General features: G+C 40.1%; 1 protein-coding gene across 1 annotated transcript in view; it reads right to left on the minus strand.

The window, feature by feature from the left end:
• Nucleotides 1-18,054, minus strand: part of WDR44 (WD repeat domain 44) — a 75,450-nt gene extending 57,396 nt beyond the window's left edge. The window contains exon 1 of the mRNA XM_032391394.1: nucleotides 17,586-18,054. Within this exon, the coding sequence (XP_032247285.1) occupies nucleotides 17,586-17,662 (77 nt within the window). The 5' untranslated portion in view covers nucleotides 17,663-18,054. The remainder of the gene's footprint in view (nucleotides 1-17,585) is intronic.
• Between the last annotated feature and the right edge of the window lie 3,993 nt (nucleotides 18,055-22,047).

A 22,047-nucleotide genomic window follows, 5' to 3' on the forward strand; every position in this document is an offset into this window, starting at 1 on the left:
ATAAATAAGAATATTGTGTACCACTGGGATACCACATTTTTTTTTTTTTTAAGATTTTTATTTATTTAACAGAGGGAGACACAGCGAGAGAGGGAACACAAGCAGGGGGAGTGGGAGAGGGAGAAGCAGGCTCCCCGCTGAGCAGGGAGCCCGATGTGGGGCTCGATCCGAGGACCCTGGGATCATGACCTGAGCCGAAGGCAGACGCTTAACGACTGAGCCACCCAGGCGCCCCTGGGATACCACATTTTAAGAGAAGCTCTGATGAAACAGAACATATCTGAAAAAGAGAAACCAATTTAGTGAATGTTCTAGAAACCAAGTAGAATGATATATAGAACTAAGGATGCTAACCCGGAGAAGATAAGGAAGAAATGAATGCCTCTTTACTTTTTGGATTTGGGATTTATTTTAGAAAGTACAGGAAGTGAAACTTTGCATATAGTCTAATTTTCTCATTGAACATATTTTAATGTCCAAACTGTTACTTTATATTTGATATGTACAAAAAAGTATATGTAGCATATGCATGTAATTACGAAGCATAACAAATAAAATGAACAGTGATTCACCATGTCACCTGAGAATGAGAATAGCATCAAGACCAGTACGGCTACTGTGCTGCTCTATTCCATCTGCTGCCTTCCCCTTAGAGGAAACCACTAGCCCAGATTTGATTTATTGTTCCCTTACTTTATTATTTAAAAATGTAAGGTATCAGGGCATCTGAGTGGCTCAGTCAGTGAAGTGTCTGCCTTCGGCTCAGGTCATGATCCCAGGGTCCTGGGATCGAGTCCCGCATGGGGCTCCCTGCTCAGTGGGGAGCCTGCTTCTCCCTCTCCCTCTGCCTGCTGCCCTGCCTACTTGTGATCCCTAAATAAAATCTTTAAAAAAAAAATGCAAGGTATCCCTAAACAATACATTAAGTTTCTGAGCTTTGTTTTCACTGATGCACAAAGAAAAAAGTGTTGGACTCTAAAATAAACATTGCACTAAAATAAAAATTTTAATATTCCTGTCAGAGTAAAGGCTACCTTTATCATTGCACACTCTAGTATTTAAATCTCACAACTGTGCCCATAACCACCAGTTCTCCCCTACCTAGGGCTGCCAGACTTAGCAACTACAAATATAGGCTGTCCAGTTAAATTCCAATTTCAGATAAACAACAAATACATTTTCAGTATGTTTATCTAAAATTGGAATTTCACTGGCAGTCCTGTATTTTATCTGGCAACTCTACCCCACACCCAAGTTAATTAAGTGGACAATTAATCCTATGATCTGTTAGTGTGTGATAAAGGGAAAAAGTGGGAGGAACTGAATGGCCAATATCATTGCATAAATATTCATCTAAGTATTCAATAATGTTCACTGACCAGAAAAAAAAATTTGCGCACCTGTGAATTCAGTCAAAGCTTTCCCAGACAGTGCATTTAGTGTATATGCCCAAATGCAAATACTACTGTACATATGCAGTTAAGTACATTTTTCAAAAGCGCTCAGTGAAGAGTAGGAAGGTATATTAATCGCTTAAGTATTTTGGCTTAGATTGTCCCCTCACAAAAAAAAAAAAAAAAAAAAACAAGATGGCTACTGTGACAAATTGACAAAATCTCGATACGTAAATTGACTTATAATCATTATTTAAAAATATTTATATCATTTTGAAGCTGTCCTCAGTCAACATGTTCAAAATGAGGTTAACCTATATAGGTCAAATAAACATCAACAGCCAACTTTCTAGATCAATATCAATTAAAATTATGTTGTCATTATGGGGCGCCTGGGTGGCTCAGTCGTTAAGCATCTGCCTTCAGCTCAGGTCATGATCCCAGGGTCCTGGGATCAAGCCCCGCATCGGGCTCCCTGCTCCACAGGAAGCCTGCTTCTCCCTTACCCACTCCCCCTGCTTGTGTTCCCTCTCTCGCTGTGTCTCTCTCTGTCAAATAAATAAATAAAATCTTTAAAAAAAAAATTATGTTGTCATTAAAAAGGGATTCAAGTGGCACCTAGATGGCTAAGTAGGTGGAACATGTGACTCTTGATCTTGGGGTTGTGAGTTTGAGCCCCACACTGGGTACAGAGATTACTTTAAAAAACTAAAACCTTTAAAAATAAATAAATAAGGGGCGCCTGAGTGGCTCAGTTGGTTAAGCATCCGATTCTTGATTTTGGCTCAGGTCATGATCTCAGGGTTGTGAGATCAAGCCCTGCTTGGGCTCTGTGCTGGGCATGGAGCCTGCTTAAGATTCTTTCTCTCGGGGTGCCTGGGTGGCTCAGTGGGTTAGGCATCTGCCCTCAGCTTGGGTCATGATCCTGGAGTCCTGGGATTGAACCCCACGTTGGGCTCCCGGCTCGGTGCGGAGCTTGCTTCTCCCTCTGCCCTTCCCCCTGCTTGTGTTCCCTCTCTCTTTCACTCTCTCCACTCTCTCTCTCAAATAAATAAATAAAATCTTTAAAAAAAAAAAAAGATTCTCTCTCCCTTTCCCTCTGCCCCTCCCCCATTCCTGCTCTTGTGCCAAATAAATAAATAAATAAAAAGGGATTCAATTACTATATATATAAAACCTTTTCAGGACACTCTTCATTTTATAAAAAGGATACTAGAAATATTTCAGATACATTATTTGTCAACCAAAAAACTAATGAGTCTTCTGCAATATGAAGGATTTGCTTCCCAAGTCTGTCATTACATAATCTCAAAATCCTTCCACAACCAGAAGCACTAATAGCTTCTAGATTTGAATGGCAATCAATACAAGTGTGTATTAAGAACCTTTATAGATTAAATTCCCCAAATAGAAGTTAGTTGCATGCACTGTTTTGCCTGGCTTACTGCAAAACCCACGTTTTGAAATCAGGTATTGACATGTCTGACTATAGGTAGGAGTCTTGGTTTTTCAGAGTTTCAGCAAGTGGTTTCTCTCCAGGCAATCACTGGATCACCTTTTCCAATTGTTTTTTTAAAGATTTTATTTATTTATTTATTTAGATTTTATTTTTTGACAGAGAAAGAGACAATGAGAGAACACAAGCAGGGGGAGTGGGAGAGGGAGAAGCAGGCCCCGCGCCAAGCAGGGAGCCCGACGCGGGGCTTGATCCCAGGATCCCAGGATCATGACCTCAGCCGAAGGCAGACGCTTAACCACTGAGCCACCCAGGCGCCCCACCTTTTCCAATTTTAAACTTAAATCTTCATCACTCATGTGCTATGGCTTTAGGGTAATCAGGCCTTAAAATCATGGTGGAAGCGCTTAAGTCTGCTTTTGAAAAGAACACTGCATTTCTGTGGTTTCAAAGAGCCAGATCCCTTAAACCACTCTACCTCTAGTTTCTCACCCTTTAGCTAAAGACAGATCCTTCTGCCTTTTGGGCTTGGTGTTTACCTCTTACCTGAGAGTTATCTGAAAAGCAAACAAACACAATCTGTAAGCCTTCTGAGAATAGGGAGGAAAGAGAGTGCAAACTAAACTTATATTTGCCACCTGCTTCATAGTCAACTAAACAACTAGGAACTCAAAGACCCCCCTCCTAAAATACACACAAAAAAATATTAAGAGCAATCTCACACTTAACATTCACATTTCCAGACTTTATACTATACTGGATGAAAAGAATATACCAAAACAATTTGGCAACACGAAAAATGGACGAACAAAGTCTTCTTTTTCTGTCAGTAAGAGGACATACCTTTTTCTAGGCTCTGAGAAAAAAAAAAAGGTGGTTGGCTCTGAAGAAGCCTCTTGTCAGGTTGCAAAATTCCTGACAGACTCCTAAAGAGGTAAGAAGGAGCAATGACATGGAAGGAGGAGTATAGAGTGAGTCAGCTGGAATAAAGCTGGGAAAACATTTTTCTTATAGGAAGGTGACTACCAAGGGCTTAACAGAGAATTACCCTATAGCTTGATTTTGTTTTTATCCTCCTCTTCTGGCCTTTGCCATCAGGAAAATATAAAAGTAAAATGAGCTTAAGCAGTTTGTCAGGGAACTGAATCAAGCAGAACAAAGAACAGCTTGCCTGTACAAAAGAAGGTGCTGGGATTCTAAGGTCCTTGAGGTGAATAGGATATGAGCATAGATAAGGCCTTACCAAGTCATTAAAGTAAGCAGGTAATTAAAGAGTTTTTATTTCTAAAGCCCAGTAAGCTGAAACAGGAAGATCTGATGGTAAACTAAGACCAACACGCAAATGGCTAGGTCTAAATTAGGAATCAGAGGGGTTCTGGTGATCAGAAAACCCTGACATGAAGATTTTCTCCCCACTTAGGTCAGGCAGGAAAATAACATCAAACACAAAGCCAAAAACAAAAACAAAAAAACCCTAGGGTTGAATAAAAATTGAAAATAGTTCAAATTTAGATAAGATACTGTTTTATCTTTTAAATCTTGCTCTATAAATAAAATCTTAAAAAAAAAAAAGGCGGGGGGGCGGCGCCTGGGTGGCTCAGTTGGTTAAGCATCTGTCTTCGGCTCAGGTCATGATCCCAGGATCCTGGGATGGAGTCCCACAACAGGCTCCCTGCTTAACGGGGTGTCTGCTTCTCCCTCTGCCCCTCTCTACCGCTTGTGCTCTCTCTCAAAAATAAATAAAATCTTTTTAAAAAATTAAAAATAAATAAATCTTGCTCTAAGTGTATTGTTTTTAAAATTTGGTATGCAGTATTATTCATTAGAATTGAAGTGTATATACTGATTTTATTACATTCTTCTAAGATTTTATTTATTTATTTGAAAGAGAGAGCATGCACGCAAGCATGCTCAGGGAGGAGCAGAGAGAGAGGAACAAGCAGATTCCACGTTGAGTGTGGAGCCTGATACGGGGCCCAATCCTACTACCCTGAGATCATGACCCAAGCCAAAATCAAGAGTCAGGCATCCAACCTACTGAGCCACCCAGGTGCCCCAGGTACATTCTTATGGTAAGTTTTACTAATCATATATGAAGCAATAAAATCACCCATAGAAAGTGGTAAGTCAGGGGCGCCTGGGTGGCTCAGTCGTTAAGCATCTGCCTTTGGCTCAGATCATGATCCCAGGGTCCTGGGATCGAGTCCCGCATCAGGCTCTCTGCTCAGTGGGAAGCCTGCTTCTCCCTCTCTCACTCCCCCTGCTTGTGTTCCCTCTCGCTATCTCTCTCTGTCAAATAAATAAATAAAATCTTAAAAAAAAAAAGTGGTAAGTCAAATAACACCTTCAACTAATAACAGTACTCAAATTAAAGAAATGAGATCTAAGAGAAAATCATTTGCTGGACTTCTAAAATCAAATCATTTGTAAAAATCAATCAATCAAATCATTTGTGACAGTACCACACCCATTCTCACAACTCTATTTTAAGTTGGCTGGTACCAAAAGTGACAATCCCAACTAAACCTGAAAAGTCTAGGAACAGCAGGAAAAAAAGTGTTAGGCAATCACAAATGAGTCTTATTTTCCTAGTATAACCCATAATGTCATGTTTTAACTAAGCAGTTGAAAATAGGACTCATTCATATTTCCCTAGATACATGGCAATGCTGATTTATTAACAAGATTAACAAAAAGCCAAGAATATAGTTATAATTATCAAATAAGGAATTAACTGAATCCTCAAGATGTGAATTACTACTTCGATTACTCTTTGAAAGGCCATTTTAAGTTTTAAATACTATGAAAGCCAAGAAGTAGAATATATCTAAAATACCTAATAACTATTTTATCCATGATATTAATGGGAATAGATGGTGAAGAAAATTTGGCACAATAGCTCTGTTTTTTGAAAGTAGGTTTTGTGGCAATATTTATAAATAATCTGCAATAAAATCAAAGAAAACTTCATAAAGAAATATAATTCTAGTCACATATAAAGTAATTACAAACAAAGTAGATCCTTAAGCAAGGATGTGTATTTTGTCTAAAATGATAACCGGATTTTTCAAAACTCATTTACATAATTCATGTAGTTTTATGCCATATTCCTGAAAGAACATCTTGATAATCTATTTACTGACAAAAATAACAGAAAAATATATCCGTTCCCTGGGCCTACTCAAGAATTCTAAACTAAAAACATTCTCTTTTGCATATTTACAGACTTTCAATAAATACCCACATTAAAACAATAACTCCAGGAGAGGGCATCTATCTCACAATGCCCCAATTTGTCAAAGTGGGTTAGATAAAAGTCACATCTCTTAATGATTTAAAGTAATTTTTAGTAAAATCATAAAGAAACAGGTAACTAAATTTATGACTTCCCTAGTCAATACTAATGCAGTCATGCTAAATCACTTTGTAACTTACTTTTTAAAAAGTAAACAAACAAGAGGTTGGTCTACAGGCCATATTAGAAGCTTTAGCAAGTTAATGTGCTAATATGATTTTGCAAGTTATCTAAAACATCCAATGGTGTACTAATCTTAAAAAGTAAATGCCAGGGGCCCCTCTCTGGCTCCATCGGTGGAGCATGCGACTCTTGATCCTGGGTTCTGAGTTCAAGTCCCATGTTGGGCAGAGAGCTTACTTTAAAAAAAAGGAGGGCTGCGGCGCCTGGGTGGCTCAGTCGTTAAGCGTCTGCCTTCTGCTCAGGTCATGATTGCAGGGTCCTGGGATCGAGTCCCACATCGGGCTCCCTGCTCAGCCAGGAGCCTGCTTCTCCCTCTCCCACTCCCCCTGCTTGTGTTCCCTGTCTCTCTCTCTGTGTCAAATAAATAAAATCTTCAAAAAAGAAAAAGAAAGTAAATGCCAATAACTTCTAAGGTCATCCTATATAAAAATTAGAGCTTTAAAGAATCTGTCACAACCCCCCCTTAAAAAATTTTTTTTATTTTTAAAGATTTTATTCATTCATTTGACACAGAGAGAGAGACAGCGAGAGAGGGAACACAAGCAGGGGGAGTAGGAGAGGGAGAAACAGGCCTCCTACTGAGCAGGGAGCCCGATGTGGGCTGATCCCAGGACCCTGGGATCATGACCTGAGCGGAAGGCAGATGCTCAACGACTGAGCCACCCAGGCACCTCTAAAAATTTTTATATAAATCAATTCTATGATCAGTGAACTTATTCAGACTTTGAGATTCTTTACTTTTCTGAGTTTACTGCTCATTACCAAAGATGGGCAGAAGAACAAAAATCAAACCAAACCATTTATTTTGTTTTTAAGGTTTTTTTTAATTTACTGCTATCTGTGACAAAAGGCTTGATGGGAAAGGAGGTTGTAAACTAATGACTGAACTAAGGTTTTGGTGTACTGATAGCTTTTAATTATTCATGTTCTCCTTCCATATCATGAATAATAGAAAAATGAGTATATTTCAGTACATTTAATATTAAGCATTTTATTTTATAAATTTGATTACTGTGCTTTATGTATTTGAATTTCTACTTCTGCATTCTTTAATGAAACGTGTTAAAGACTTGATAATACTCTAGAAAAATCTCAAATTACCTAGAATGCTTACCCACATAAAACATTCTGAGTGGCAAGTGTATTATTTATTATAAAAAAGGTTATTCAATCTTATTTAGATCTTAAATAGTAATTATTGATAATGTTATTTTTCTAATTACTTAGCTACAAGGAATGCATTTTTCCCATTAATTTGACAGCCCACAGAGGTTTGATTAGGTGGAAAATATTAATAACTACCACATGCATTCATTGTGACTGCTAGAAAACACCTTTGAAGCGGAAGGGAAAAAAAAAAAAGAAGCATTGTGTTTCCAATTAGTGGCTTGTAGCCAAAAATATGAATCAGTTATACTAAAACAAAAACAAAAACAGAAAAAAAACCCCACAAAACTGTGGCCTAAGTGAACAACTGACAACAATCTACAAAACAAATAAAGGAAAAAAAATCTAGGATCAAGACTTTTTAATGTGGTACAGAAGCCCAATCAGCAGTGGCTTACATCTTGAGCGGTTTTCGCTTAGGAACAAAGAACATACCCTAAGAAATGTAGTTAGCAGTATCTGGGATTCCAGCTCTTGCAGTAGCAAGGTCATTTTCTGACCTAGCTACTGTACCATAATCAATTCCATCAACGCTTAAAAAGAACATTAAAAATACTGTTTAGGGGCATCTGGGTGGCTCAGTTGGTTAAGTGGCTGCCTTTGGCTCAGGTCTTGCCACATCGGACTCCCTCAGCCGGGAGCCTGCCACTCCCCCTGCTTGTGTGTGCATGTGCACTCGCGCTGTCTCTCTCTTTCTCTGTCAAAATAAATAAATAAAATCTTTTTAAAAAATACTGCTTTTTATTGTTTTAAACAAATTATACATACGCAAATGGCAGGAGAGTAAATCTCATCATTCTAATAATTCACATTTAAAATATAACATCACAAATGTTTATAGTTTAGAAAAGGAAAGTAGGGAGAGACCTAATGTTTTGTTTTTTTAAAGATTTTATTTATTTATTCATGAGAGACAGAGACAGGCAGAGGCAGAAGCAGAAGCAGGCTCCCAGGGAGCCGGATGCAACACTCGATCCCAGGACCCTGGGATCACGACCTGAGCAGAAGGCAGACGCTTAACCGACTGAGCCACCCAGGTGCCCCGAGACCTAATGTTTTATATCTTCATTCAAAGCCATCACCTAATTACCACAAATTAGTGAAGTTCCACTTCTGCTGGCTGGCCTTTATCTACCCTGAGCTGAGTTTTATTTGCAAAATTAGGATAATAATTGTCCTACCTATCTCACAAAAATTGTCTTGTCTCACAGAGCTGCAGGATAATTAGAAGAGATAATGTGACTAAAAAAGTACCTTGAAAACTAATGCCCAACATTGGCTGACGGTATGTCATTACCATCCTTTATATGTAACAACATGTAGGACTATAGTATTTCTTTCTTATTATGAACCCATTCATCCCTGGAAGAAAAAGTTGATAACAAGAAATTGATATGACTACGGGATAACTGGCAACGCCTCCCAAGGCTTCACTGTTAACACTTAATATTTGCTGAGTACAAGATGTCCTCAAGTTACAAAGGTTCCATAGATCCAAACCACTGTCCTTGCCTCAGCCCCCTCCATTTCCTCCCTCTTTGCTCTTATAGGAACTGGGGTGGGGGTGCAGATTTGAGAGAAGTAGGAAGTCCAAAAGTAGAAGAAAATGTGAAGAGAAGTGGAACACCACAGAGCATGCCTACTCACCATCCCTATCATCATCTAAACCTTTTGTTGCTACTACATAGCAGCTGTAGACATCTCTCTGTGCTGGGAAATAAGGCAAAGGTTAAAAGTCAACAGCCAAGAGCTATGACCTGAAACAAAATAGGGATAGTAAAGTTCACCTAAAGGAAAAGACTGATCTCAGTCATCAGCCTTAATCTCTAAAGCCAACCCAATAAAGATAAAATACCAATTGCAAAATATTGACAAACCTGCTCACTTTCACTCACAAATGTACTAGTTTTATCGAGCTACCTATTCATTCTTTCTGCTCACCTATCTTCCACTAACCCAATAAATCTACCCCCACCTGTGATGCTAACCAATCCCACTTACCAACACATTCACTATACCCTATTTAACCAATCTTTCCCTAACTCTTCCCAAAGACCCACCCATTGTATTTCAGCCATCAGGGTCCCTTCTCAGTCCTAAGGGACAATAAGTTATTATATGCTAGTGAATCTCTGTACTAATGACATCGGGTAAGCAAAGGACAAAGATGGGCGTAAATGGGGTGGAACTGGGGCTGGAGAAATGTTCAAACAACCTGCCATTTCAGTTTGACATGAGTAGATGAGCACATTTTAAAAGATTTTTTTTTTTAAAACACACAAATTATTAATAGTACTGCTAATAACCAGAAAGATGACTCCCTCAGTCTCCCAATTTAAACAGACTTTCAGGAACAAATTTGAAAGAGAACTATGGATATTAAGTTCATCCATGGCTCGTTTTTCCAGTTCGAGAGCAATGCCAGAAAAAAACACTCCCACCTCTTCTCTTGAGCCTACTTAGTAACCAGGATGCTTGCTTCTGAGAAAGTGGGTTTGAATACAGCTCTACATTCTATTTATTGGTTCTCTAGAAAGTCTGACCTGTGGTTCCTAAGAATGCCCACATTCAGTGAGTTTGTAATGAAACAGTCTATGACAATTAGTAGTGCTCAAGTAGGTTTTACACAAGTATGGCTTGCTCTGTACAGGCTGCCTACTGGAAAATATTGTTAAGGTTTTCTGTCAGAAGTTTCCAAAAATATTATGCTGCACGCTTTCAAAAACAAAACTATTTATCCCCCCCCCCCCCCCCGCTTTCTATATAAAAATGTTCAGGATTAGGGCCCTGTGGACAAAGTAAAACTTTTACTGCCCCTAAATCTATTTGTGCAACTAAAATAAAGTTCTCCCTACAGCATTATCAGACTTTAACCACAGTTTTGATTAGGATATACTAGTCTTAAAATGAAGCCATTCAAATCATGATTTCAACAAAAATTCAAACCAGGAAGATTTAATCATTTCACAAACTTATCTTACTACATAATTTTCTAGTTCAACAAGATAAACATGTTTTGAAAAGTAAAAAAATCTTAAGACTGAAATTCTACTTTGATTTTTAAAAAGACATTACTTATCCATGGAAACAGATACCAATATTGGCTAAATCATTACCAGATTAATCATGTCCAATTCAGTTAACCCAAGAGATTAATCGTGTGTATTTAGAAGTCACTACTACACCATACAGTATTAACAAGCATGAGCACCAAAGACAAACAGTAACACAAACACTAATACATAAACAAACAGTTTATCAATCCTAAATATTTCCTCAATCTTTTTTTAACTCTATCCAACATGGGGCTCGAACTCATGACCCCGAGATCAAGAGTCACCAGATGCCCCTTCAATATCCTTATTTTTAGCAAGACAAGTAAACATTTATAATTCAAAACTATTTTATTTATATGAATTCTGAGGTTTTTAAGAGATAAAGAATGCACTTAAGTAAATAGAAAGGCTTATAATAATGACCCACACTATTCAGTCTTTACCTTTCCTTTCCTATTTATTCGAAGGCTGCAAAAGAAAGATAACCTTTCCTATTAAATTTCTAAACAATTTTCTCAAATTAAAATGAATTAATCTAAGGGCCATTCTTTCTATAACCTACAGAAATCATTTTTGTTAGAAGCCAGATTACTTATTTGGTAGCTGCTGATGAATCAAGGTGCTTTTAAGTCACTTCAGCTAGTTTCTAATGATACTGAGTCTAAAATCACATTTGCAAATATTATTTCTTAAATGGTCACTCTTGATCTTGAAATTTATTCTGGCTGATATTACAAAAGGATAGCCATTGGATGTCAGTGATGCCATGTATTCAATCCTCAAGACAATGACTAACAATGGAACTGGGAACATTAGTGTGAGGAACTGTGGCCTAAAGGCATTCTTGTTAAATTCTGTATGCTTAAAATGTTTGGAGACAAAAAGGTTTTGCGGACTTAAAACTAATTGACCCTGATGGAATGCCAAACTGTAAACCGCCCGACAGCTGCAGCTGGTAATAAAATGCTAAAACCTGAAGAGCTTTAGCAAAACCTGATTATATGGTAATCCTAGTATCTGAGACAAGGCAAAGGAGCTAGAAGAATAACTGATAGGCTGGTTGCTATGGTAACCAAGATAAATTTGTATACTGACTGGGGAAAAACATTGGGGTTGCCATCAGGTATGAGGCCCACATTATGTTTCATGTGCTTTTTCCTCAATTTTGAATCATGAGATGACAAACTAACACAAAGAGCACTCGGTTTGAAATAAGAGAATGGGGTTCTGCTTGAAGAGTAAGGAAAGCACCCAATTAAAGGTTTAGCTGTTTAGCTGAATAATATCCCACAGCTAAAAGAGAACAGACCTTGTGAAAGTTTGTAGAAATTAGTTTAGCTCTGGGTAGAAAAAAAGAAATGTAGGTTATTTATCAATTCAAGTTAGTTATCAGGAGGACATCATAAAGTACCTATAATTTTTGTTACTCTAAATTTTGTTTGCCCCCAAATTGCCATACTAAAACGGACTGCCCTACCTCCATGAATCACCAATTGACAGTTGGAGGACACTAAATTTAGAGCCTGAATTTACCTTATATGTAGGTTTCCCAACTTCAACATGTTACGTGGGTGTGATAAACAGCTTTTACAAATACATTTCTATCAATCCACAAAGCCAAAAGCAATCAACAATAATCCAGGATTTATAAATATAATCTGATTAAATGCCAACCCATGAACAGCCATTTTAAGGAATTTTTTCTAAAGTAACCCATATGGCAAAAACTTTTTTTATTGAAACTTGTATCAATTTTCACTTCAGAGGGAAATGTTTCTAATGCCTACATAAAGGGGCACCTGGGTAGCTCAGCTGGTTAAGCGACTGCCTTCCGCTCAGGTCATCCCAGGGTCCTGGGATCGAGCCCCACATCAGGCTCCTTGTTCATCAGGGAGCCTGCTTCTCCCTCTCTCTCTACTGTTCCCCCTGCTTGTGCTCTCTTGCTCTGTCAAATAAATAAATAAAATCTTTAAAAAATAATAATAATGCCTAAATAAAGTGAGAAGCTATGTTTTCAACAAAGGCGGCTATGCAACTTTTTGTTTTCAGACTGAACAATTCTTCAGGACAGTTTGATCTCAGTTCTCATGACTTAAAAATCAAGATTTCACCATTACTCCAATCTAAAATGATAGACTATTGGGGCAGCTGGCTGTCTCAGTCAGTGGAGCATGCAACTCTTGATCTCAGGGTCATGAGTTCAAGCCCCATGTTGGGCATGGAGCCCATTTAAAAAAAAAATGACAGACTGGGGTTCATACTAACTAGACTAAAACTGAACTAAATAACAATCACTATTCTTAGATCAACTATTCTGCCACCAGTTTTCATCCTCATTTGGAGAAAATTAGTGGGCAGAAGTTAGAATCCTAGACAGAACTGTCCATGTCCTCTGACAGCAACAAAATAGAATCACAGTAGATAGAAGACCATCTTAAGATCCCCACTAACAGAAGGAGGGGGGGGAAGATCCCCACCAAAAGGGTAAGTGTCAGTAACCTAGAGCAGGGATAGCTAGCAATACTTTCCCTCCTTCCAGAGAAAAGGCAGCATGGTATAAATGAGGAATCAGGAGACTTGGGTTCTAGTTTCAAGTCTGCCACTAATCAGCAATGTGTTGACTTCCCCCCTCTGAGCCTAGGTTTCTCTTTCAGTTAAATGGGAGGGCTGGGCTGAATGATCTCTGATCCTTTCCTAAAAATGTCACCATTCTATCCATCCTTTCAAGGCCTCAAAAATATTTTGGCTGCCACTAAAAAAATAAAGAATGCTCAAAATGTCACATTTATTTTTATAACATGTTCTCACTGCCAACCTTTAGTATGTGTATGTATAATCCACACAAACTAGCAAGAGCATTCATCTCATATATAATTTACCCAGTAAACATTTAATTTAAAATCTATGGGTCTACGGGTACCTGGGTGGTTAAGCATCTGACTTTTGCTCAGGTCTCTATCTCAGGGTCCTGGGATTGGGTCCCTGCATCGAAATCCCTGCTCAGCGGGGAGTCTGCTTCTCTCTCTCCCCCTCTGCCCCTCCCCCCTCTTGTGCATGCATGCACGCACTCACTCTCTCAAATAAAATCTTTAAAAAATTTTTAAAAATAAAATCTATGGACCTTAAAAAATAAATAAATAAATAAAATCTATGGGTCCTGAATCATGTACCAAATACCATCATTTGTTAAACTAAAAACTAAAAAAAAGGGCGCCTGGGTGGCTCAGTTGGTTAAGTGTCTGCCTTCGGCTCAGGTCATGATCCCATGGGTCTCCTTGCTCAGCGGGAAGCCTGCTTCTCTCTCTCTCCTTCTGCCGCTCCCCCTGCTTGTGCGAGCGCTCTCTCTCAAATAAATATTTAAAAAAACTTTTTAAATAAAAAATAAAAACTAAAAAAAAATATCATGGCAAGATTTCCCAAGAACAAAAACTTACCAATAAAAGGACTATTAAAGCTCAACACGATGAGAGACTTTTAGAGTTGGAAGAGTTCTCAGAGTGTAATCTCAATTTAAAGATGAGGAAATGAAATGACTCAGAGTCCAAGGCTTTTTTCTACTATACCACACTTCCTCCTCCCTTTCCTGCTTTATCAAAAGACAGCATAGTAGCAAAAAGAACACTAGACTGTGAAACTGACCTGGATTCTAGTCCTAATTGCCATTAATTTGCTGTGGCACCTTGGACAAGTCGCTTTCCCTCTTTAGGCTTTGGTTTTCACAATAATTTATATGCAGAAATTTAACTAGATGCCCCTTCTAGCTGTAACATGCTATGATCTTATTAAATTCCTATCTGTCAGGGCAACCCTCTTGGGTCCTCTCCCTCTTGGGAGCTTTGTACTCTCACTCAATATCGCTCAATAAACTTTGTTTTGCTGCCCACACAAAAAAAAAAAAATTCCTATCTGACAAAACAAAATAAACATTCCTGAAAGAGAAAAATGGGAATTTCTAGCCAAGAGAACTGAAAAGTGGGCTGCTAGTTTTAAATAGATGCATCAGTTCAATTCAGCAAGCTGGTCCTAAAGCATTTTACTCCAGAATCTCTACACACAAATGCATACACACAATGCGGGACAGCTATGATGTACTGGAAAAAAAATACTAGACTTGGAGTCTGAAGAACTGGCTTCAAATCCCAGTTCTGTCATTTACAAGCTGTGTCTCATAGGCCAATTCATTAACCTCTCTGAGCCAAAGGTTCCTCATATGTTAAAATGGAGAAAACAAGGAAATCTGACCTAATATATCAATCAAAAGAAAGCATTATAAATGTGGTATAAGGGACACCTGGGTGGCTCAGTCGGTGAAGCGTCTACCTTCAAGCTCAGGTCATGATTGCAGGGTCCTGGGATCTTGTCCCGCATTTGCTCCCTGCTCTGCAGGAAGCCTGCTTCTCCCTCTCCCTCTGCTTGTGCTCTCTTGCTCTCTTGTTCTCTCTCAAATAAATAATAAAAAATCTTTTAAAAAATTAAAAAAAATAAACGTGGTAATATTGCAAAGCTGGGCGATTGGAGAAGATCTGCCACTGTGGAAAAGTAGGCTGTACTGGAATCAAGTCCTTCTATTTAAAAACTGGGCTGAGTTTGAACTTTCAAAGAGCAGAACAACAAAGCTGAAGACACCACTGGAGGGGAACAGAAGAAATAAATCAATTTTAGGAGACAGATTGTGTACTTGGATTCTGATTAACAAAACATATGAGATAACTTTCACCGCCTATCAGTTTACTACAATTTGATGAAAATGGTCTGTGTACTGTGGCACACCCAACAGCAAGGAACATTTCTTAAAGTTTGCAAACGCAGTCTGTTAACCTCTTAGAGTTTGTATGGTGTGCCACTCCGATTCATATCAAGGGACAGAAGATATTTCTGATGACCAGATATCTAGTGATAGCATCTGTTTCCATAAATCAAGATTTCTCACTGCATTTCTCTTCACGGTACCTTATGCAAAAGACAAAACCAGTCACAAAGAACATAGGAAATGTTAATGATACCAACCTTTATCAGTCCTCCCAGTACTGCTAGTTCTTTTCAGATGCAATTCTCCAGATGAATCTAATTCTCTTCCAAATCCGCTCCCCCCCTCCCCACTAATACAGAATGGAGCCATGAAATTCACAGACTGACACTATAGCTTTACCCACAGAGTTCAACAGGATTAGTATTTGGAGAGGCTGGAGAGGTCACAGTTAAAATTAGAAGGCAGGGTCCCAAGAGACGTTTTTACTTTTTCACCTACTATCAAAGGATCAAAGTGCTTGAGAAGCTCTATTATTCCACGAGCCAAGAAATGATTCTATCAATTCTATCAAAATGACTCATTGGGTTTAAATAAGTTAAATAGCTCCAAGTTCTGCATACTTCCTCCCAAAGTAACCATGGTGTGAAGTTAAATTTGTTAATTCCAAGAAAGGAAGAAGGGAATAGACATTTGGGTTCTTTCTCTGTGCCAGGTACTAGGCTGGCTAGACAATATACACTCCTGATATAACTGTCCTTCAAAAGTAAATGTTTCATTCATTGAAAGAAATAATATTCACATATTTCTAAACTGATTCCGATCATATACATAGATTGTTATTTCCTTCCCCCACTCCACATACACGTATACACTCAAAAGCACTAAAAGATTAGGTCTGTCATTTAACCTAAATCGACAGTTCACTACTTTGAGGGGAAAACCACAAAAACAAAATGTAATTTCAAGGGAATCCAATCTATTTGGAAATCCAAAAGTATTTTCAATCCTCTAACATCTAGCTATGAACTTGCTGAACTTGAAGGAGACTCAATGCCACCTCAAGATTGGCCACTGCCACCCAAAAATCTCATAATAGTGATAGGAAGGTTGGTGGAAACACATCTGCCATCTACCAACGTACATTTCTTTCTGATTTTGCTGCTATAACTTTTTTGGTATATTTTATATATAAAATATATTAGGTTTTAGAATGACTTCTAGAAAGTACAGATACTTTTCTTTGCATCAAACACGGTCTTTCTTCCAGGGGGTAAGTTTGGGAATTGTAGGCAGTTGAACTCCTGTAACCCTATTAGTGTCTACTTCCATTAGCATACAAATTCTACCAACTCTCAAGTTCTTACAGCATGAAAATATATTTCACTGCCTCTACTTCCACACAAGTCCGTAGAAGAGTTCAGCAAAATAGCTTCAAACCCTGTTTCAACTTTGAAAAGTGGAGGAGTGGGTAAGTAGAAGTCCAAGTCAAGCGAAGCATTCCAACTACTGCACTTCCTTACTCAGAATCTCATACTAATCATCACTAAAACATCTTGCAGAATTAGATAAATAACACAAAGCTGTGGCTCTCCTTCCAACCACCAGATTACTCAGCACTTGTTTGTATCTCTGTAGTTGGTTATGTACAACTGAGTCCGGCTACCCTTTTAGGATGGCATTCTCCCTAATGGTAAGGACCTTGTCTCCGGTTTCCTTTGCCTCACCGTAAGGTGCTATTTTAATAAAACACTGTTGATCTAGAGTACATCAGCTAGAGCACTTTCCTAAGTAAAATACCCAACCATTCCCCCGCTCCTTTTCTTTCTGTGCAACGAAGAGGACGGCACATAGTTACAGCTACCTCTGAAACGAATAGGTAAGTTAGCGGCAAAAGAAAAAGCCAATGGGAAACGCAATTTCTCCTGTTACTGCTCCTTTAATCTGTGGTCCACAGGGCCAAAACGGATGTTTCGAAGATAAAGCGCTGAACCCCACAAATACAAATCGCCAGCTCTCGGGCACGTAAGCTGTCCCACCTCGAAGAAAGCTGGACAGGACGAGAAAGGGGCTCCTTAGCCCCAGGGGCCGCTCACCAGGGAAAGGAGGGGGTTTGGCCCAGGTGGGCGATTCCCCCTCCCCCGACTGCCTCTGAAGTGCCCGAGTGAGACACAGAGGAGCAGCGGTGGCGGACACAGCGGGACCTGGGAGGGGTGCCGGGGGAAGGCACAGGGGAAGCCGGGGGACTGGAGCGCCCGGCTTCTGGGCCAGAGCTCCAGTTACTTACCCTACAGGGTAGCCGCCCCCTAGGTGCACATCTTCAGGGGCATCAAAGAATTCCTCGGTGTCGCTTTCCGACGCCATTTATAGGACACACCCGCGGGTGAGGGGGCCGGCGCCGCCTGCAGGGAGGGTGACTTTCGTCTCCTCCTCGTCGTCTTCCACCCCGGCGAGACCGTGGGGAGGTGGGTCCCAGGCGAGGAGAGGGACGGGGGAGACGATCTAGAGTGAGGAGCCGGTGAGGGGCAGGGGGCCGCCGTCAGCTGCCGGGCTGTGGGAATGACCGGCCGAGCGGCAGCCTGAGGAGCCGGCGGTGGGTCCAGCGACTGTTGCAGCCGCCGCTCCGGGCGATAGGTGTACAAGGAGAGCGAGAGAAGAGGCGGCGGCTCTCTGTGGGGGAGGGCGGGCGCGCAGACGACAGCAGCTCCAATTTCTCCCGCAGCAGCAATTACAGCAGCTGGGAGAGTCAGTTGCCCGCAAAATACCGACGCGCACTTAACCTCGCGAGATTTCGGGAGGGGCCGGTTAAAGCGTGGGCGGGGCGACGAGGAGGCGGGGGCGGTTCCAGAGCGGCAGCGCTCAGATTTCTTCTACCCGAGAGGCCTATCAAAACGGCGCAAGCGCGTTGAGGGCGTTCGGTGAAGGCCGGAAGTAGCCCAGGAGGGTGGAGCCTACAACCTGCGCAGGAGCGGCGTGGTGCCTTAGATCTGAGCGAGCGAGCCCGACGTAGGTGGGGTCTGGCTGATTGTCTTACCTCTAGTTCTGCTGCTCCAAAGAGAGGCATCTTCAGAGGGATGGTTTTGAGTCTGCTTTTTTCCCTTGAGAGGAAATGCTGTCGGGAAGCATTGGCGCTGTGGTTTACATTTACTTACGTCGTCTTAATTTATCCAAGCCCGGAATATCCCACCCTAGGGCAGAGGCAGGTCCACCTCCTCGAGTGTTACGGGAATAACTCGTCCTATTTACTACAGGATCTCTAATTGAGATCCCTAAATACGCTCCTGCCGGCCAGAGGGTGGGGTCCATGAGAGATACGTGGGCAGTATGCCAGTTCCATGAAGTAATGATGGATTTATTGCCGGAGCGGAGCCAGCATAAGGCCTCCAGTTACTCTTTCTCTACAAATATTTGTTGCTGCCCACACTTAATGTGAGAGAAATTCTTACAGACTGGCCAAGATGCGGATCAGTCCATGGTAAATATATATTGAACAGATAACGTTGCAAAACTAAGAGCTAGTAACTTAATTCTGACCCTTGATTGCCCTATGTCCAGTGATGAAAATACAAAAGTACTTTTTTTTTAAAGATTTTATTTATTTGACAGAGACACAGCGAGAGAGGGATCACAAGCAGGGGGAGTGGGAGAGGGAGAACCATGCTTCCCGCTGAGCAAGGAGCCCGACGTGGGGCTCGATGTGGGGCTCGATCCCAGGACTCTGGGATCATGACCTGAGCTGAAGGCGATGCTTAACGACTGAGCCACCCAGGCGCCCCACAAAAGTACTTTTTGAAAGACCAAGATGTTCTTTCTTACCGGATCATTCACCACCAGGGTGTTAACATTGACTTTCTGTATGATCGCTGAATCACATTTGTTTCCCATTGAAGTCATGACAGGAAGGCTCTCAGAACTGTTTGCTCAGCCTCAACTACTGCTCAGGATGGCAGCAGGAAAGACTGGATCGGGTCTGGGCACTTGGCCTCAGAGGCTAAAATGAAGTTCTAAATTTCTCCTTGTAAAGCAACCAGGAAAAGACCTGGCGTTGTCTGGTGTACCTGAGTAAAACCAAATGCCATATACTGTAACTTCTGTAACATCCCAGGGAATTAAGGGGAAACACTGCATGTTCAAATATGGTAATATTTTTTTTGCAGCAAACCATATAATTATTCATATGGAGTAAATGAATAGCAGTGAATAGCCTCATTCAGTTCAGGTCAGATAGTACTGCCAAATAAGTTTAGGTTAGGTCAATTTGACTGGCAAATAAGTTACTAAAAATACAAAACAAAATTTTTAGTTTCCAGAGCCTTTTGGATTTCAAAATTGCAGACAAGTGATTTCTGGGTCCTTGTGTCCTTTTGTCACAATCTAGTAATTATTAGCTTTTATGTATTTTAACCATGTTAATTTCCCAGGTATAAAACTGTATCTCCAATACTAACTTTTTATTTTTGTTGATCACTAGAAAAGATATGCTTTTTTTCCTTATGGATTATGAAAAGATAAAAGTAGACAAACTACCTGAATTTATTCTCTTCCTAGTCATCTAATAGTGAATTTATGTTTGCCTTAAAAATTAAGTTTGGTGTTGGGGTGCCTGACTGGTTCAGTTGGTAGAGCATGTGGCTCTTGATCTTGGGGTCCTGAGTTTGAGCCTCACGTTGGGCATAGAGATTATTTTTAAAAAAAAAGAAAGAAAGATGAATAAGATAATTTAGTTCCTGTCTTCCAGGAGCTCACAATCTAGCAACAGATCCAAATATGGATTCCTAATTTGGTGCCTTTTTTTCACTATACCATATCACCTTTCTTGAATCTTTTTTTTTTTTTTCTCTCTTGGACCTTTTAAGGTACCTTAAACGTTATGCTTAGAAAAAATCAAAGTGGAGAAATGATAAGCAGAAAACATTTTAGAGCTATTAAAGTTGTCTGTTTAAATGCTTTTATCAGTTATGTGAGGAAGTGAGTTTCTGGTAACATCAAAACACATGTGTACTGAGTGTCGTAATTTTTTTTTAAGATTTTATTTATTTATTTGCCAGAGAGAGAGCCAGGTGCCCCTACACACGTGACAGTCTTGTCACTGATGTTCCCAGTGATTACCCTTGAGGTTGGAGCACAATTGGCTCCGAGTATACTGCCAGTTTGTATTATTCCTGCCAAGTGAAGAGAGCAAGCATCCCACAGACAAATTGTTCCATACACTGACTGTGACTTGTCGCCTTTGTAACTCCTAAGTAGAGTTTATGCTGTGCAGATAAGGAGACAGAAAAAGTTTCCCGAAACCCACTTTAGCCTTAGACCTGGGTAGTTTTTGAAGCCACTAGGAATGAGCCGGGTGGGAAACGGTTTTATCCTCATTCTTATCTAGATGTATGATTTTGTGGCATTATACAATTCTGTTGTGAAACTAATTCAAATAACCATTTAATATGCATGTACTTTCAGTTCTGGGGTACCCTAGAAAGTAGTATCCTATGGACCAAACATCGGCAAAATTTTCTGTAAAGAGCCTGGTAGTAAACATTTTAGGCTTTGTGGGCCATACAGTCTCTGTCCTAATTGCTCAACTCTGCCCTAAAAGCAGACATACAATACATAGACAGCTAGGCCTGGCTGTATTCCAATAAGACTTTACAGTAGCCCTCCTTTATCCATGGGGAATATGTCCCAGGACCCCCACTGAAACTGAACCCCGCAGTGCCTGAAACTACAGAGAGTACCAAACCCTATATATACTATGTTTTTTCCTCTACACACATACCTATGATAAAGTTTAATTTATAAATTAGGCTCAGTAGAAGATTAACAATAACAATACAGTAGTATAATTATAACAACATACTGGTAATAAAAGTTATGTGAATGTGGTCTATCTCAAAATATCTTATTGCTCTGTACTCACCCTTCTTCTTGTGGTGATATGAAATGATAAAATGCCTATGTGATGAGATAAAGGGAGGTAAATGATGTAGGTGTTCTGATGTACTGTTAGATGACACGTCAGAAGGAGGAGCATCTGCTTCTGAACCACAGTTGATCTTGGGCAACTGAAACTGCAGAAAGCGAAACCATAGATAAGGGGGAATTGTATTTACAAAAACAGACAGTGGGACGGATTTGTCCAGTGAACCATAATTTGCCTACCCCGGCTTTGGACCAATAGCCTCCAATTTTTTTTAACGGTGTCTTGGGGCAGTCTCTGGACCCTCAGGGACCTGAACTATTCCTGCTTCAGCTGCAGCAGTTATTCTTTTAATGATAAGTAGACTTTTGCCGGAAATTAGGTTTGATTAAAAAGTTTCATTTCTAATAAGGAGAAAAGCTTTAAAACTACTCCCTTGGACTAAACCTAAAACCTGCTGCTTTAAAAATTTAGATGATTCGGGCAAAGCATCTTTTAAAATGATGACACGGGGTGGAGAGAGGTGGCTGGCTTACTTAGTGGAGTATGTGACTCTTGATCTCAGGGTTGTGAGTTCAAGCCCCACACTGGGTGTAGAGATTACTTAAAAATAAAATCTTAAAAAATTTATGAGGGGCGCCTGGGTGGCTCAGTGGGTTGAGCATCCAACTCTTGGTTTGGGCTCAGGTCATGATCTCAGGCTTATGGGATCAAGTCACATGTCAAGCCCCTGCCCTTCCCCCAACTCGTGCTCTCTTTCTCTCTCTAAATACATAAATCTTTTTAAAAAATATTATGACATGTTGGGACGCCTGGGTGGCTCAGTCGGTTAAGCGTC

This window comes from Phoca vitulina, unplaced genomic scaffold, assembly GCF_004348235.1.
Source record: "Phoca vitulina isolate PV1807 unplaced genomic scaffold, GSC_HSeal_1.0 scaffold62, whole genome shotgun sequence".
In the NCBI taxonomy this organism is placed as follows: domain Eukaryota; kingdom Metazoa; phylum Chordata; class Mammalia; order Carnivora; family Phocidae; genus Phoca; species Phoca vitulina.